This window comes from Gymnoscopelus braueri, assembly GCF_963280865.1.
Source record: "Gymnoscopelus braueri genome assembly, chromosome: 10".
NCBI lineage: Eukaryota > Metazoa > Chordata > Actinopteri > Myctophiformes > Myctophidae > Gymnoscopelus > Gymnoscopelus braueri.
In genome coordinates this window covers 25,167,931-25,186,405 of record NC_137611.1, presented here as the reverse complement: position 1 = coordinate 25,186,405, position 18,475 = coordinate 25,167,931, and the positions used below count along the sequence as shown (strand labels likewise).

Here is an 18,475-nt window from a genome sequence, read left to right as displayed (position 1 = left end):
CCACGGTGGTACAGTGGTCTCACACACACAATATTACACAGTCTAATAAATTAATTTATAAAAATAGCAGATCTACCAGCTCGCAACATGACAGGGAAACAAACACCGTGACAGGGAAGCACCATACAGTAGGTGACAGGGAAGATCTGTAACACACGCGCCATTTCTTCTACAGTGACCATACTTAAACAGTCTTACTACTGGACTTTTAATGCACTTCAAAAGATAAACATGACATACATTGTTCACAACAAATGTAAGTCACAGTTAATCTAACAAGACGACATGCACCTAAGATAATGGTGTAACATTTCCATGTTCAAGCATTTAAATTGCTGCTTTACATAAGAAAGTAGTTGGGTGTTAACATTGGGTAACAAGGACATCTTTGCACAAAGGAATGAATGGATTAAAATGTAAAATGAATACAGTGAGACAATGACATAAATCTACTCAATAATCTGTTGCTGAAAATAAAAGCCATCAAAAAGGTGAAGAAATTAATAGATTGAAGGGACAGTAGCGTGTACCTCAATGGGAAATGAATGGGTATAGTGTAGCTTCAAGTAGAGGCGTTTGTCTTGTGTGCTTGATTTAACTATACATGTGTGTGTGTATAGGGTATTCATATACATGTATAGGGTATATCGGTTCTCATATATATGTGTGTGTGTGTGTGTGTGTGTGTGTGTGTGTGTGTGTGTGTGTGTGTGTGTGTGTGTATATATATATATATATATATATATATATATATATCACGGTTTCTTGAAAACGCTTCTTATTTTGTCAAGTGCTCAAAAACAACCCACTGGATATCATTACATGGTACAGTTTAAACTTTAACATAACTTAAGAAATTATACAATATAAAAGTTTTACAAATATACAATTGAACTATAAAATAATGGAGTTAAACTGTTCACATCTGGTCTTAAAAAAGGCATGTAATTTATATGATGTTGTAGATCCCTGATTTGAAGATTGGTGGCCATTACATATTTGTTTTACATTTTCAACATTCCAGTTTTGTTCTCTCTTTATCACCTACAGTAGGTCTTAGATATTATCCTACTACAGTACAGCACATCATCACTTAGTTTTTAGCCAGCCTCACACTAGTTTCAAACCCAACTTCAAAGAGGCAACATTTTGTTAATCCACATTATGGAAAGAGTAACATATTTTACGACGATTTATAAACGAGGTCTGTACAACCACAGATTATTCACTAGTTGGAATCCAGTCATTTCAACAGTATTTAGACTTACACTTCTACCTTCAGGGAGCAAATAGGAGTCATGTTCCTGAGATCATATACATTAACCTTTCAGATTTGCTCTAGAATTCAAGATGACTCAGCTGAAGGGAAGGTAAAAGGATAAAAAGCCCCGCATTACGGTGCTGCCTTAAATGCCCACATACTGTAGAAAAGCCCTGTTTATTTGTGTTACGAGAGTCTCAAGAACATCCAATGTCAACTAAAACAAAACCGTGATTCTCACTGCTATATTACCATCTATAGAAACCATTGTGGTCATCTGGCTAATACAACCTGTAATATTCACTACAATGGAATCCAACACCACCAGCATAATGTGACTGATAATACATTACAGAATTGCTCTGATGTTTAAAGTAGCACAACTCTTTGTTACCAACTATGACCTAAAGTAGCACAACTCCTTGTCACTAACTATGACCTAACCTAACAGACCAGTTTATTCAGTTGATGGGAGTGAGATATACAGTTTCCTCTTGTTACTTGTGATAAATCCATAGATAGGCCAGAACGGCAAATGGACAGAATTACTTCAGTACATGACTACCCGTTTTAAGTTAAGCAACACCATACTTTGACAGGACCAAAATGATGAAGACAATACATCCTAAAGACCATCTGAGTTACACATAAAATAATCATTAAAGTTTTGTGTGAGAAAAAAAAAAAAAATTAGAACCTTGTAACCCAAACCAGTCAAAGAACTAGATACAGTAAAAAGTGTTCCACTGTGATTTTACATTATTTCTTCTGAAATGTGTAAAATGTGTTGCCGAGGATGCTGTCTGAACTTCACTGACCACCACCTGACGGAATGTCCAGAGCTGGAATGGAGGCCTGCTGCAGTTTTGTAAGGAGAAGCCGTAAAAAGGGTTGAGGGCTCTCAGGACCCTCGGTTCTCTATGAAGACATGTCGACCTTCTTGACGTTGGTTATTTCCTGGGGGAGATAAAACTTTGTTTCACATTTTCTGCTTGGCTGTGGCTGGTAGGTGTCTGTTGATATCGCATTTAGGGACACCTCAAACATAATCCTGGTCAACTGTTTGAATCAGTTTTAATCAATGCTCATGGAATAATAATCTGCATGTAACCATAACAGAAGCAAACTGTAGCAGTAGAAAGTAGTTGTCCAGAGGCTTTTTTTTCTCCCCTCAATTATAAAAGTAGAAAAAGAAACAGCCTCTTTTCTATTTGATAAGTGGCCTTGATTTAAACGTGATAATGCACTGGGAGTTGTCCCAAAATATGAAAATAACAAGACTTGGCAATGAAAATAACAAGACTTGGCAGAGAGAACTTCCTGCCAATTCATTAAACCACAATATAACCAAACATAATTTAGTTTTATAGCAGCTTCCTGTTTCACTCCTACCGTCTTATAGCTCATATCATAATGGCTTGTCTTAATTCTAATCCCTCAAATGCCCTATTCATTGTACATTAAACTGCATGTATCCAAGTCCCACATAAGCCATTATATTTTTCTTGCATTTTCATTCAAGTAATATGAGTTTTGGAATATAATATAAGCCCTCCTAGGGTTTCTTACCTCACCGGCACAACAACTGTCTGTCATCTTTCCCAGGAAAGAACTAGAACTATGCATACCGTATGTGTATATATATATTCTGTTGTGCAAATCAAATAAATTAAATATGTGTTTTGGCTATCCTCACTGGTAACTTACCTCAAGAAGAGCATCTTTTAACTTCCCATAGGCATCCTCCAAGTTATCATTGACAATGACAACATCAAATAAGCCAGGTTCTTTACCTGGGAGGAGAGGTAGGATGGTTCAGCAACACAGTCTAACAATTGACGCATCAATGTTTTAAATAACTTTTGAGCACTTACTGATCTCCATGTCCACCTGAGCTGCATGTAAACGCTTTTGGAGACTCTCCTCTGACTCTGTTTTTCTGTCTCTTAAACGCTTTTCCTGAGAAGAAAGGATGGGATAGTGGGTAAATCTCCCATATCAATAGAAAAGGGGTGCAACAGTTAATCAAACTAATGGATTTGAATAAAATTGCTAAATCAACAGGAAGTTGACATTTGTATATATCTAAAAAGAAACAGTACCGGGTTTTGAGAAGTTATACATTGTCAGAATCAGCTTCGTTTGCATTCGTTTACGGGCTAAAAGATGACTTTGAGAGCCATTTTGCTGTACAATGTTTAAGTGAATGAAGAGTATATTTAGAATGATCAATTTCTAATCAATGGAGCAACTATTTTTGATTTCTTGCCCACCTTTGGAGTTACATCATGGCAAGGTGACTACACAACCCAAACCTCTACCAAAGTGTCCTAGCCCTTTGAGTGGTTAATCAATGCCCTTTGAGTGGTTAATCAATGCATTGATATATAAACATTCTATAAATCGAAAAACTAATCAATAGAATAATTGCTAGGAAAATAATCTATAGTTGCAACCCCTACATAGAAAACAATAGCTATCCATGATAGCTCTGCAAGACTTGTAACAATACCCTACCACTTCTGTCCTACACAGTTACTGTATATCCTTTTAAACAGTATACATGAAACACTACACTGCATCTTGTATCGCTGACATGGATCCACAGAGACTGCATGTCCTTACCAGGATGGGCATGGACGGAGGCTGGATGGACACATAGATAGGTGTTAAGTCTGTCCTCTTGATGTTTTTCACACCCTGCATGTCAATGTCCAGTACGCAGATGAGGTTCCTGGCCTGGACATCTTGCACAGCAGCTTTGCTAGTCCCATACAGGTTTCCTGAGAATTCTGCGTTCTCAAGGAACTCCCCGTTGTCGATTGCAGTCTGCATAACTTCCCTTGTAACGTAGTGGTAATCTGAGATGAGAACAAAATAGACAAGACACACAAATCTTGAGCCAAAAGGGGAATGACTAGAAAGGAGTTAAGGAGTCACAGAAGAATAAGGAGAACGTACCTTTGCCATTCTCTTCGCCAGGTCGAGGATTTCTTGTTGTATCTGAGGAATGACAATACATTTGGCTTATAGATTTTCGTACTTCCTGACATTTGTAAATCATGTATTTTCCGGGCAGTCGAGTTCACTGAAAAACAGAGACTTGATCTTGATCATCGAGGCAAGTAAGCTACAGGCTAATAATATATACTGTACTGTATATATTCATAAGAACATGACTTGGCCAGATCGCCATCTGCATCAGTGCTATCATAGTTTACACAGGCACACTTACGGGACACACTGAAGCCAAAAACACCATTGTATTCCTTCATGAGCTTCTTAACCAGCGTGCTTTTCCCTGCCCCTGACGGGCCACTGAGCACCACAGGCCTGGGACCAGCCATAGCTTGAAGAGAGGAGAGAGAGACTGGGTTAAAGTGGATGTAAGCAGAGAGCAGAGTGAATCTGGGCAATGGGAGGAAAAATACAAACACTGGAATCTTAAAACATGTGGGCGGAGTTAGACCACATTCACAAAAGCATGAGTCATGAAGCATACTTTTCAATCCCTTTCACTGAGAAGGAAAAAGAGGTGGAACAAATTCACAAAGCAATGACGGCCTCGACTTTTTTTGGAGTATGCTTATTCATCATGTGATCAACACAATTAACATTACAAAATGGTCAGCAGTTTCCAAAAACTGGTTGCACTGCTGAACAATCACTGATGCAGGAATAATTTCCCATAAGACCAGCAGACACAGCCAGGTCCTCTTGTTAACAAGGTGCTATCATGGAATACTTACACCCTTAATTGGGCTTGCAGCCCAACCCGGCATGGTGCCAAGATACGACTGCAAGGTTAGGAAAATCAGAGCCAATTCATCAGCTGTTTTCTTATAGGTAAAAGTTTGTTAACCTTAAACAGATATATGTAACAAAAGCACTTCCTCTTACAATCAATAAACACACACTAGTCTCAGGGTCCGACCTGACAGTGCAACTTTCATATCAAACCATTTACTTTAGGCCTACATATCTTGCCCTACTAGAAATATTCATATACTCTCTTCCAAAACAGATTCTCAAAAAATAAGTCTGTACTGCTTTTTCCAACTTTTGCCTCTCCAAAATATTGAATCACTTAATTAAAATCACTAAACCTTTTCAGCAGCCTGAAGAATCAAGTTATAAATGTTTTCTCTAGGCATTGTCCTTACCGTTACTCAGTAGGGAAGTGAGTGAAAGTGCAGGCAGATCTATATATATATGGATGGTATTTTTCAAGAGCTTGGGAATTGTATATGTTTACATGGAGGGTGTAGCCTAGCTTTTTGTGGCATGCCGTGTAGGCAGGGACAAGACGAAGAGAGAGAGAGAGAACCCACACTAGATGATAATTACCTACAAGTGAGCCCTCCCACCAGTTATCTTTTTGACTTGTAGAATTTGTGTAAATATTTCTTATCATTCAATCATTCAGTATACTGCACTAAACCTCAGAGAAGAATTCCTCATACTGTACATGAAAATATAAGCCTACCTGGCAATAAAAATGTATCTGAATTCTCAAATTCTCATGGCTATTGAGTAGGCTACTCATACAGTTCTTTAATTATCCAATTTTACAAGAAAGACCCTTTGTGAAGGTGTTTAAATGTCATAAAAACTAGTGCTTAAGAGAACAACAACTAAATAGTCAGTCCAAAGACACTGGAAGACTAAAAATACCAAAGTCTATTGACTAATAGACACTTAGACAGTAAGGTTATTGATTTGCAGTTGTGCATATAATAATATTGCACAACATTAATAAATCTAATGAACAGGCTATGCGTAGACTGAGCTATATAGGCCTATACATAAGAACTGTAAGGACACTGATACTATGCCTTGTAGTCAAACTTAGAAGACTACTTATGTCTATACATCAAAGTCCGGTATCATAGTTTTGGATGCAGCTCCAAAAATAAAGCAATTGATGATGACATGACAGAAATGTCAGACAGAAATCTTAGATATATTTTCAGACTAGTCCACACTTCACATGAAAAAAAATAATCTTAAATGTGATTTATTAATTACTACTAACAAATGGGCTTCCATGATATTTGCCATGATCTCAGACAATTCTAAAAATCAATGCATTAAAACCATTCTGTGCCTCCAAGCAAAACAGGTGCAAGTGACAGTGTCATTCTTCTCCAAAGCCTCTTGATTGTTTACCCTAAACAGCAAGGTGAAGCCCTTTCATAAGGCCCTGTTCATAAGGGTGTACATAAGGGTGGAATCGACTCATTCAGAATAAGCCAATTTCATCCTTTACGGAACCCTGTTCTGTTGATCACTATAATTATAAATGATGTCCTCAATAAGTAAAGTGTTCCCTACAGAGAAATCTGAGGAATGAAAAGTTGCTTCACTATTCTCAAATTCATATCACAGTTGCTATTCTGGAAGCCGGTACTTGATTTATTTCCATTCGCCCCTCTTTGTATCTTCTATTATTTACTCAAGCAAAATGTTCCTCTTGATATTCAAGTGGCGAGAGAGCTTCCTAATTTTAAATGGAGCATGATTGTTGGTAGGGCACTTATAGTACAAGCAAAGTATGCTCTCTGCACAGTGCAGGGTCATAGTGAATGGAGAGAAGGAGGCAGCTAAAACTGGCTTGACAGTTGTAACACCAGGTTTCTTTTCCCCTTCCAAGATTTTGAATGTCACAAAGGAAGTTCATGGAAGACTTGATGCTCAGGGAGGGAGGGATGGATCCACAACGTTGTCCCACATTGATCAGTGATCACTAATCACATGCCCAATAAGGTTCACTCTCTCAAGTCATCATTCCTACCGAAACATTTGCAACAGCGTTTGTTTCTGAACACTTCTGGCTCACATATAGCATGCAAGCAATTCCATAAACATTGTTTTACTTACAGTAACCATAACTAAACTATGTTTTGCAGCACTTAAGGATTTATGAGTGCACATTAATTTTGAGCATAATGAAAACATGAGCTAGGCCAAGAGGTAATAACATACTGTAAAAAAAAAAAAAAATCTGACATGAAGCTTTGACCTGACCCAGCTCCAGAAAAATGCAGCTGTAATGTTACTGCTAATTCTCACACATTTCACAGTCAGTCTCAACGTTTTTAATCTGACAAAGGGCTCTATTATAGAAAATGTGGGACATGTGACTGATGTAAGTTTATGTATATGGGTACCAATTAGAATCAAGACATGACTTACATTACACCAAACCTGTGCACTGAATGGTATGCAACTGATCTTTGGCTGTAACCAATTTAGAAATCTGCTGTAATTAACTTCATGTGAAATCTGTTAGGACTTAATTTGAAGTGTGTTGCATACAGATGCAATTTTGTCACAAGACAAAACGTATACAGGTGACAATGTCTTAAAATATGCTCAACAAAAACTGTGAAAATAAGCTCTCCATTCCATTGTATAGAATAGATAGTTGTGACAGAATAATCAGAGTTAGATCAAATAGTGAGACCTAAGCCATGTACTCCAAATCATCCATTTATAGTTCTAAAGAATAACACGGACAGTTTTTATTTCGGATGCTTTTTTGTCATTTAATCAGAAAGCAAACAATTCGCTAAAAAAAAAGGCAAACATGCCTATCGGGCATATATATTATCAAATGAACAGTTTAAAAAATCTGTACTTCTCAGACAGAAGAATAATTGCTAGTTTACGTATTTGCAAGAACAATAACAATGATGGTTGAATTGGAAAAATAACATCAACTAAAACGCCTTCCAGACAGTTCCTACCTGAGAAGAATCGAGTGGAAATGTATCTCAAGTACATGAACATTAAAGCTTCTATAAATCCAAGGCTTTTGGCCGCGTTCCTTCCCTAGATGAGTGTCTCTCTCTCTCCTGCGCCCAGTCCGCTTGTGAGAGCCATTACATTACACACCGAGTCTAACGTCATCACGTCGTCAGAGCCACAGCAGCAGCATCAGTACCGATTAGTACACAATCCACTGAAAACACACAAAAGCCACCAAAACTAAATGTGATCAAATGGTCTGATCGCCGAGGCTTCATCGTTATTAACACCATGGAGTCACGCTCGCATTTGATTCATTTCTAGGATGCGGATGATGATGCGGGTTTTCAGAAACGCCGAAAGCGGAAAAGAAACTAGAAAATAACTTTAAAAACAAAACGGTTTCTTCTATTTTTTACCTAGCTATGTTGTTGTATTGCAGTTGTGTTAATGTTTTGGACCGGGACTGACTGCCATGGCTTTTATAAGCTCTCAGCCGGTTTAGTAAACATGTTTGGTAAATTAGAGTTCTAAATATGGTGGGTAAACGAGAACCTAAACTAAACATCATCGTTCTGACGCGCATGCGCAGACACACATTGTTGCCAGGTTCTGCGAGAGAAATAAGCAACCGGGTCTATGAAAACAACCCAAAAAGAGACAAAGGCAGAAAACAGCCGATATATGCGACGCGTTGTGAGCTTGTAGATCTGCCATTTCAAATTCTTGAGAAAAGTGAAACATTTTGAATATTTTTTGAAACATTATAATAACAAGACAAATCTGATACGGGGTCCCTGGCACAAAATATTTTCAGATGAGAGACAAACACATTAATTTGGGGGTCCTTGATTTGAAAATATCTGAGAACCACTGGTTTAAGAACAAAATAAGCAACTACACTTTAGAAACAAGCCCAAAAAAACGCAACCCGCATTCCCGCAACTACTAATAATTATTTACAAGCAACTTTACAGAAAAACAAGCCCAAAGTCGCTTATAATAAGCAGACATGGCAATACTGGCAGAAACGCATGGACTAGATCCCGAACAATCTCGGAACTCGCGAGATTCGTTCCCGGATGAACTGAAGAGAGAAAAAGACAAGTTAACTTAGCAGGCCTGCTAGCGGCTAGCACTGTGGCACCCAGTACGGTCTGTCTGTGGTTACACCTACACGTGTGTAAAGGAACGGTATCTAACGCGACGCGAACATGTTTGGCTCCTCGAGGTCCGGAGGAGTCCGGGGAGGACAGGACCAGTTCAACTGGGACGACGTGAAAACCGACAAGCACAGAGAAAACTACCTGGGTAAGTGGGACTTGATAGGAAGTTGACGTTAGCACCCATGGCTAGCACTTAGCCCTGCTAAACTCGCTAGCACCGGCTAATGCTGGCCAGATAAAGAAAGACAAACCAAAGGCAGTGATAGTTCAATTTGTAAGAGCAGTCATCATAAGGCATTATCTGTCTTACCTGCTTCAGTACCGTTTGTACACCAGTCACGCATCACAACGATTTTAGGGCCTCAAACTCTGTACGACTTGTTGACTGAATGAAGTTTGCTGCCTGGGACACGACTGGCATCTATAGGAGCTGACCCGATAGATCTCACCACCACCAGCAGCTGCCCTGGTCCTCTTAGTAGGGGGTACTAAGCACAAAAAATGGCCAAATCGTTACGCGCCGGATAAAAGCATGAAATTTGATACAGATGTCCCTTGGGTCATCCTAAAACATCCTAGAAGGGGTGCCCAAAAAAAATCTTAAACAGGAAGTGACTTATGGACAAAATTCAAAATGGCCACCTAAACTGTTGACCGTTGACTCAAAAGACACCAAAAGAATCTCCAAAAAGCATAAAATTTGGCACATATGTCCCTTGGGTCATCCTAAGACATCCTAGAAGGGGTGCCCAAAGGAATCTGAAACAGGAAGTGAGTTATTGACTAAATTGAAAATGGCCGCCTAGTGTTGTCGATTGACTCAAAAGACAACTAAAGAATCTCATAAAAGCATACAATTTGGCACACATGTCTTTTTGGTCATCCTAAGACATCCTAGAAGGGGTGCCCAAAGAAATCTTAAGCAGGAACTGAGTTATTGACAAAATTGAAAATGGCCGCCTACAGTGTTATCTATTGACTCAAAAGACAACTAAAGAATCTCATAAAAGCATACAATTTGGCATACATGTCCCTTGGGTCATCCCAAGACATCCCAGAAGGGGTGCCCAAAAAAATCTTAAACAGGAAGTGAGTCATTGACAAAATTGAAAATGACCGCCTACAGTGTTGTCGATTGACTCAAAAGACAACTAAAGAATCTCATAATGGCATACATGTCCCTTGGGTCATCCTAAGACATCCTAGAAGGGGTGCCTGAAATTATCTAAAACAGGAAGTGAGTTATTGACTAAATTGAAAATGGCTGTGTACAGTCTTGACAGATGATGCAAAAGACACTCATAAAAAATAATCTCATAAAAGCATGAAATTTGGTACAAATGTCCCTTGGGTGATCTGAATGCATCCTAAGGGGTGCCAAAAAAAGTTTGAATAGTCTCTCAATGGAAAACACTCCTCCCACACGGGCTGCACTGCTACAATATTCAAATCGAGCAGCCAATCTAGCATTTGGTCCAGAAGCCTGAAAGCTATGCAATCTCTACCATCTCCTGACAAATAAATTAAAGTCGCTGATTCGTGGACACCTTTATGGACACTCTTGCCAGAGGCTGCTTAAGTTTGTAGAGAACTCAAGTGTGGCTGCAAAGCTGAGCCCTTCTGTTCGAGAAAGTGTAGATGCCGGGATGCTGGGTTACCTTGCAGAGCATTATGCCAATGTGCTGGTAATTGCGAAATGGCACACATGAATACATGTAGTTACTAAACACTAATCACAAAAAAACAGTAATGATCAAGAAGAAAATACATGAGAAGATAGAGTGTAAAACAAGCAAGAAGATGTAAAGTGCAAAATAAATAAGATGCAGAGAGTAAAATAAGAATATGCAGAGTAAGATAAGATGCAGAGTAAAATAAATGAGAATATGCAGAGAGTTAGATATATAAAGAAGATTCAAAGAGTACAATACAAAAATTATGCAGAAAGTAAAATAAATAAGTGATGTAGAAATGAAAACAGAAGGTAGACTACAAAATACGGCAAGTTATGCACTGCATAACCTGTCGTATTGAGTCTGCATAATATGCAGACTGCCATGGTCAACTGTTTAAACAGCCATTTAGAATTTCTTCAACATGGTCCCTTCCTAAAAAGTTTAATAAACAAGCAAACAAATAAATAACCCCTTCTAGGATATATTAAGAAGCACTCAATGTACGTACCAAATTATACACTTTTATGACGTCCCCTTATGTTTTCTTTTGTGTCAACTGCTTTTAGGCGGTCACTTCCTGTTTAAAACCTTTTTGGGCACCCCTTGTAGGATGCGTTCAGATCACCCAAGGGACATTTGTACCACATTTCATGCTTTTATGAGATTCTGTAGGTATCTTGCATCATCTTTCAACACTGTAGGCGGACATTTTCAATTTAGTCAATAACTCACTTCCTGTTTCAGATTATTTTTGGCACCCCTTCTAGGATGTGTTAGGATGACCCAAGGGACATATGTGCCAAATTGTATACTTTTTGGAGATTCTATAGGCTTTTTGAGTCAATCGCCAACGCTGTAGGCGGCCATTTTCAATTTAGTCAATAACTCACTTCCTGTTGAAGACTTTTTTGGGCACCCCTTCTAGGATGTCTTAGGATGACCCAAGGGACATGTGTGACACATTTTATACTTTTTGGAGATTATTTAGTTGTCTTTTGAGTCAATCGACAACACTAGGCGGCCATTTTCAATTTGGTCAATAACTCACTTCCTGTTTCAGATTTTTTTGGGCTCCCCTTCTAGGATGTCTTAGGATGACCCAAAGGACATGTGTGCCACATTTTATGCTTTTTGGAGATTATTTTGGTGTCTTTTGAGTCAACGGTCAACAGTTTAGGAGGCCATTTTGGATTTTGTCCATAACTCACTTCCTGTTTAAGATTTTTTTGGGCACCCCTTCTAGGATGTTTTAGGATGACCCAAGGGACATCTGTATCAAATTTCATGCTTTTATCCGCCGCGTAACGATTTTTCACTTAGTACCCCCTACTATCTTGCATTTGATCATGCCAACCACCACTACTTCCGTGCACGCGCAGATTGCTATGAAACATGAGTGCAATAAATCGTTTATAAGTGAATACACTACTGGGTGCAAATTGAGCAATGGAGCATACACCCCACTCATGGTTGTTGTTCATGTGCACCCTATGAAGTTTGACCTGAGGCAAAGTGCAACAGAAACAAATGCATTTAAACACCGTGATGAGGAATTCAACAAGTTGCATTTAGGGAATGTGCACTCTCTGGTTATTATGGACTATAAAATAATCAAAAGTACTGACTCTCATCATGTGTTGCCATCTCTTTTTAGGGAACTCGTTAATGGCACCCGTAGGGCGCTGGCAGAAGGGCAAAGACTTGTCATGGTATGCTAGAGATAAACAAGGTGGCGTAAAGAAGCTGTCCAGAGAAGAGGAGATTGCTGCTGTGAAAGCCGAAGAGCAGGAAGCTTTGATGGCTGCCTTGTAAGTGTCATAACTATTACACGTGTAATAATTGTTGAAGAAAGGAGGTGTAATAATGTGTACACCCACACATATTAATCACTGTTATGTATATTCCCCTTTCTCTTTAGAGGGCACAAGAATATAAGGAGAAAACCCACTGGCCTGACCAAAGAGGTATTTCCCTTTTTGTCATTTATGCTTGCTTTGATTTGAATTCCCTTCTTTCCATCACCCAAGTCTGACTTTTTATGTTTTCCATACCAGGACTTTGCAGATGTATGTAGGAGGGAAGAGCCTGATGGTGAAGAGAGAGACGTGGACCGTATCTCAGGCCTGGGAAGCGCCGGGTAATTGTTGTTTTTAAAACCTTTTAATAGGATTTTTTGACATTTTGGTTGCATTGCAAGTCCCCCAGGCCTGGCCCCCACTGTTTTAACTTTGTATATAAAGCACTTTTAATTTCCCCTGTGTATGAAGTGAGCTTTACAAATTAACTTGCATTGGTATGGTACAATCTCAAGTATCACAGACTAATGTTTTAATTGTTTAAATTACCTCCATCAGAGGAGATTATTTTAGTGCTTATGCACTATGTACAAGCAGCGGTTCATTTGTCAATTATTACACAGGGGTTGACACTAACGGTTGCCCGACTGCCCGTGGCAATTAAATAAAACGTTCGGGCAAGTGTTTGCTTTCAGGTTGCCCGACAGGCAAGTGCATTTGGTCTTCATTAAATATTATTGGCTATTCATGAAGGACAATGCTACCTTTTACAACTAGCAGCATGCACTCATTCTGTTTTTTCAAAGTGACTGTCGCCACTCAGCAGTTATCGATTGGATTTGACATTAATTTGTTCTACAAGAGTAAGGATTTACTTTTCGGGAGAGTGGGCATGACCTTTGGGTAAGTAGAACATGACCTATACTTGCCCGACAGGCAAGTGCCTCTGAGATCTTAGTGTCAACCCCTGATTATTGTTCTCTTTTTTTTCCGTCAAGCAAAAATAAACGTCTTGAAATTCAAGAGGAGGAGAAGGGGGTTCTTCTTTTGAATGGACCATGATTGTAGGGTACTTATGTTTCTGTCCACAGTGCAGGGTCACGGAAAATGATGCTCACGGAAAAAGAGAAGGAGGCTGCTAAACTTGGCTTGGCAGTTTTCACAGTAAGTTTTTGGTCCTCAGACATTTAAAATGTAATGTATTATTATATATATTTTATATTTTTGGCATTTTATGCTTAACCCATTGAAACCAGGAAAGCATCTGTCATTTTGGATTATATATATATATATATATATATATATATATATATATATATATATAAATAAAAAAACACAAAATTTCTCTTTTGGGGGTCCCTGGCACAAAACATTTTCAGATGGGGATGTCCGCGGCCAAATACTTATCATTTTGGGGGTCCTTGGCTCGAAAAAGTTTGAGACCTACTGATTTAGAAGGCATTTCCCTCAGGTCTTAATGGGTTAATTTCAGAAAATACGACATGTGAGACAACATGGGGGTCAGATTCAAACCTGGTCCTTGCATAGTGCACTTGAGGCATATGGTAACTGGCTCAGTCACCAGGTACCCATTATTATGTATATATTATAGGAATAGTTCATGTTTGAAGGTAGTCCGTTGAAAAGCCCATACCTGAGTGTTGTTCAGATATTGGATGCATAATTTGTTTGCATTTAACTATGCAAATACAGGTCCGTGGGCTAGAAACTGTCTACATTCCAAATAGGTGATAAACATTTTACAACATGGTCAACTAAAGACTTGGCAAGTAGATGATATTCAGCTCTATTGACGGGACCTTTTGTGGTGCAAATGCCAGTAGACGGACAGCTGTATTTTCTTTGCAATTAAAAGCTTAATTTCCTTAATTCTAACAGTTTAAGGGGAAAAGGGAGGTTGGAACAGTGTTTTGCAAGCTGGGAAGTCACAAAGCAGGTCTCCTGGCCCACGTAACTGTGCGTGGCACACAATCCCACTAAAGAGGGATCCACTGGTCACTGTCTTGAGGTGCTGAAAAGAGTTTTACAACAAGACCTTTGCTTGTCAAATTATCTTCAACAGGACCCATAGTTTAGGAGGAGACAGAAAATGGCATCATGCAGTAGTTCTTGAGGCAGATTTGTAGAGTGAAGCTAGATTGATGTCTATTGCAAGTTTCTTATAAATCAGACTTGCAGCATAGGAGTTAATTATAGGGTCCCCATCAGGCCAATTGGGGTCATAATTGTTGTGTAAGTAATGGCAGAAGAAAAGCCAGCTTAAAAACACTACATTTTCAGCCCATTGGGCTTGAACCCCTCATTAGAAGGATTATACCCATCATGTATGAATGAATTTGAATGTATGAGTTAAAGGCATTTTCATCCCAGGTATGCCATTATAATGTTCCCTAAAGATACAAAAACATAAATGCACAACATTTCACAAATTATGCGTTCAAAGGATTTTGTGTTATTCATGGGAGCTGAGCTCTACTTAGATTTCCTGCAATTTGAACACTGGAATATTTGTCTCAATAATTAATTTGCCTCTTTTTTTTTTAGTACATACACAGAACACAGATATTACGCGGCGATAAAGACACGCAATTCTTATTTGTAGGGCTGATTTTTCACTACAAATAAAGACGTCAACCTGCATGCATGAGGAAGGCATCATCTATATATGAATAGTTTTGATGTGATTTACTCAGCTGCAATCTTTGAAAAAAAAAGTTATTTATAGGACTGGGGCTTTATGGACAAGATCAAATATCACAATATATAATATACTTGACTATTGGTGCTTTCATAAAATATTTACAGTTACATTTTTGATAATCAATAGTAATACCTATAAAACAGTGGGAAAGGCAAATAATGGAACAGACAGAACATTACATCACTTTACTTTAATCAGGAAGACTACACTTGATATCACAATATTATGATATTGTGATATCCCCGAATATCGGTATAAGATACATATATTGCCCAGCCCTAATTATGAATGTTCCCACAATGTCACAATAATAATTATACATGAATTAGTCATTCGACAGCCTAAGCTGAAACAAGTGCTTTTCTTCACAGCACCACAAGACTGAGGGTCGCTCAGAAACTTCAGCCAAAACAGTGGATGAGAGTCTTGAAACGGAGGTGATGGAGCAAAGGTGAGTACATGCAGAATAATATTGAACACAATAAGGCACCTGCATATCGTTGCTGTCTGGCAGAAACCTTGTATCCATATTTTTTCATAAATTAATGCCTGAAAATTAATAGCTGATCTACCAGCTCAACGCATCGCAACACGGTGAGCGTGTAGATCTGCTATTTTTGAACATTTTGAATAAGGCGAGTGGCGAGCAGTTGAACTCTCAACACATGCACTTGCTTCTTTAATTTAAATGTATTCTTCAGGCATGAGAGCAAAAAGAAGAAGAAAGAAAAGAAGAACAAAAAAGAGAAAAAGAAGAAAGAGAAAAAGAAGAAAAGGCAAAGAAGAGACTCCTCCTCCTCAGAATCCGATGACGATAGAAAGAGGTGGTGTATATCTTTGCATTGCAGTTGGAAGAACCTGGAGTTTGAAATAAGCCAAACTTCTGGTGGTGCATGATGACGCGAGAGCACTAGAGGGCGCCAATGGACTGTCAGACAACTACTTGTAGCATCATATAATTTATTAGACAATAACCTATTTTCACAAGTTGTGCAGGAAGAGATGCAAGTTGAATCTTTTAATTTTGTTTGCTGTATGTGTGAATAAAGCCTAGACTTTGTGATTATAGAAGCCATATGCACCAGTGGTGTTAGGTGTGTGAAATGTTAAATTCACCAAACTTTTACTTATTAACTGTACTTTGCTGTGGAGGAAAATGAATCATATTAATCTACAACGGCCATTGATATTTCTGTGAGTGTCGCAACAAGTCCCTCAGGATGCTGCGTACTCACAGCCCTCCCACCAACTTTACTCGACCCCCCGCCGGGTCCCAATCATTGATGGTTTATTTCTTTCTACTCTCCAGGCATAGAAAGGACCACCATCATCATAATCCATCATGCCACAGTCAGAGTGGAGCCAGACCCCATGACAGCCATTCAAGGGGGGGGGCAAAGGCCGAGCGCCACCGCTCCCCCTCCGATCGTCGCCAGCAGCGGCGTGACACAGACTCGTCCGACAGGGGGTCCCCTGTCCCCCGTAACCGTGCCAGCCACAAGGCAGCCCCTGCTGCTGCCACACAAAGCCGCAGGCGGCGCCATGACACAGACTCGGACGACTAGCGCCCCCCCTCCCTCCCCCCGTCAGAGACACGCGGATGGAGCGCTCCACAGCAGCCTGACTGGCCTACATAGGACCTCATTTGCCCTGGACAGCCCACATGACTGGATGGAAATGGGACAATCTGTATGAGCAGCAAATGTTTTTTAACTGCATCACACAGATGTCTCTCCCATTTTTTTTTTTTTTACTGCAGGTTGTTTTTATTGGTTGTTTATTTACCGTTGCACACATTATGTCTGAAATGGTGTGAGAATTTGATGTTTTTTGTATCATGATGCTAGATGTTTTGAGTTTTTGAATCAAAGGATAAGTTGAGCAAACGTTTTACGTTTATGTTTTGCAAAACAAGTAAATTACCATTGCTTAGGACAAAGTATTTCTCATTTCTTTAGACATTTCTTTACATTCCACCTATTATTAGCATCTCATTTAAGTGCAGCAAAGCCTGTTTTGGAATAGATCATAAACCACACTGATTAGTAGTACTGATCGATTCAGGTGTCATCCCTTAATTGCATAATACCACCTTCAGCCCTTTAGCTATATGGACTCATGCACAACGGTTCTTTTTTTTTGCCATCTGTTGAAAATCCTCACAGATGTTCCCTGATGGTTTCCATCCTAGCACCTCTCCTCCTTCCCACTGTGCCTCTCACACCACTCTGCAGCTCCTGGTCCCTTTTCTTTTCTCTATCAAGCCAGTGGTCCTTTGTCCCTCCCCGTTCTAGGTTAGGCTCCCTGGCTGGTGAGATACCATTGGAATGCACTCCACTCGTCATAATAGAGTGTAGTGTTTGCATTTGCCTTGAAATGGTCTGAAAGAGGGCATTCTGCAGGCTGGCACCTGGGGGTGCACTAAAAAAGAGCAAGGCATTCACAAAGAAGAGTGCAAAAAACCAAGCTGGTCCTTTTTATATGGCCGAGTACTGTTAGGACCGCCACACACAAACCAGGCTGATGGACCAGCAGGAGAGAAGACCAGACAAAGCCACCCTGTAAGGGACCCAAGACTCTTTCCCCCTCCCTTTCCACGACCACCATACTCTTCCGCCATGTTTTATAGGCTTGGCTGCGTTAACCATAGCAGCCTAATTAACCTGAAAGAACGTTGTCCTAGATTGCTCCCCAATTGCACCCCCAACCCCACCTCCAGTGTTGGCGCCTGTGCATGCTTATACCAGACAACACCCAGGCTGAATGATCCACATTTACCATTCTCGACACAAATACAGTGCCCTCACCTTGGGACAACTAATTTCATCTCAGGTCACAGGGTGACAGCCCCAGTTAAAGCAATGATAAAAAATGTCATGGCAGATTGTTCAATTACCAACTAGCTCAACATAAGACAAATCAAATTCTTTCACGTTAACTTTCAACCTGGTGTCCCTTCCAAGAGTTTCAAAAATTTTTAATTTGCAAACATCAAGATAATTGAGCTTGTATTTGCAAGTATTTAGGGCTATAGTTATTAAATACATTTTATAAGTTTGGGGGCTTTTTTAAATGTCAAAAGGTTTCAGCCAAGTTGTAGATGC

At 39.4% G+C, this 18,475-nt stretch overlaps 2 protein-coding genes across 2 annotated transcripts; one reads left to right on the top strand and one right to left on the bottom strand.

Moving 5' to 3' along the window:
* Positions 1-793: 793 nt before the first annotated feature.
* On the bottom strand, positions 794-8,591 carry guk1a (guanylate kinase 1a). The gene is made up of 7 exons (XM_080440244.1): positions 8,011-8,591; positions 4,497-4,610; positions 4,223-4,264; positions 3,887-4,122; positions 3,136-3,220; positions 2,969-3,054; positions 794-2,218 (listed from the first exon to the last, which is right to left on the bottom strand). Exons 1-7 carry the CDS (start codon positions 8,051-8,053, stop codon positions 2,180-2,182), a joined length of 645 nt encoding a protein of 214 aa, XP_080296370.1. The 5' UTR covers positions 8,054-8,591; the 3' UTR covers positions 794-2,179.
* A 505-nt stretch (positions 8,592-9,096) lies between these two features.
* On the top strand, positions 9,097-18,396 carry cUnh1orf35 (chromosome Un C1orf35 homolog). Its single transcript, XM_080440243.1, has 8 exons — positions 9,097-9,322; positions 12,508-12,661; positions 12,772-12,817; positions 12,908-12,990; positions 13,741-13,813; positions 15,743-15,822; positions 16,073-16,195; positions 16,681-18,396. Exons 1-8 carry the CDS (start codon positions 9,226-9,228, stop codon positions 16,934-16,936), a joined length of 912 nt encoding a protein of 303 aa, XP_080296369.1. The 5' UTR covers positions 9,097-9,225; the 3' UTR covers positions 16,937-18,396.
* The last annotated feature ends 79 nt before the right edge of the window (positions 18,397-18,475 follow it).

What these genes read in the sequence shown, in the direction of transcription:
- cUnh1orf35 (XM_080440243.1), top strand. Translation starts at nt 9,226, where the DNA reads ATGTTTGGCTCCTCGAGGTCCGGAGGAGTCCGGGGAGGACAGGACCAG. An exon ending in GCACAGAGAAAACTACCTGG is followed by an intron (nt 9,323 to 12,507) that starts GTAAGTGGGACT and finishes ATCTCTTTTTAG; the next exon opens with GGAACTCGTTAATGGCACCC. An exon ending in ACGGAGGTGATGGAGCAAAG is followed by an intron (nt 15,823 to 16,072) that starts GTGAGTACATGC and finishes TGTATTCTTCAG; the next exon opens with GCATGAGAGCAAAAAGAAGA.
- guk1a (XM_080440244.1), bottom strand. Translation starts at nt 8,053, where the DNA reads ATGTTCATGTACTTGAGATACATTTCCACTCGATTCTTCTCAG. An exon ending in TGGCGAAGAGAATGGCAAAG is followed by an intron (nt 4,123 to 4,222) that starts GTACGTTCTCCT and finishes TTCTCATCTCAG; the next exon opens with ATTACCACTACGTTACAAGG. An exon ending in TAAAAGATGCTCTTCTTGAG is followed by an intron (nt 2,219 to 2,968) that starts GTAAGTTACCAG and finishes TATCTCCCCCAG; the next exon opens with GAAATAACCAACGTCAAGAA.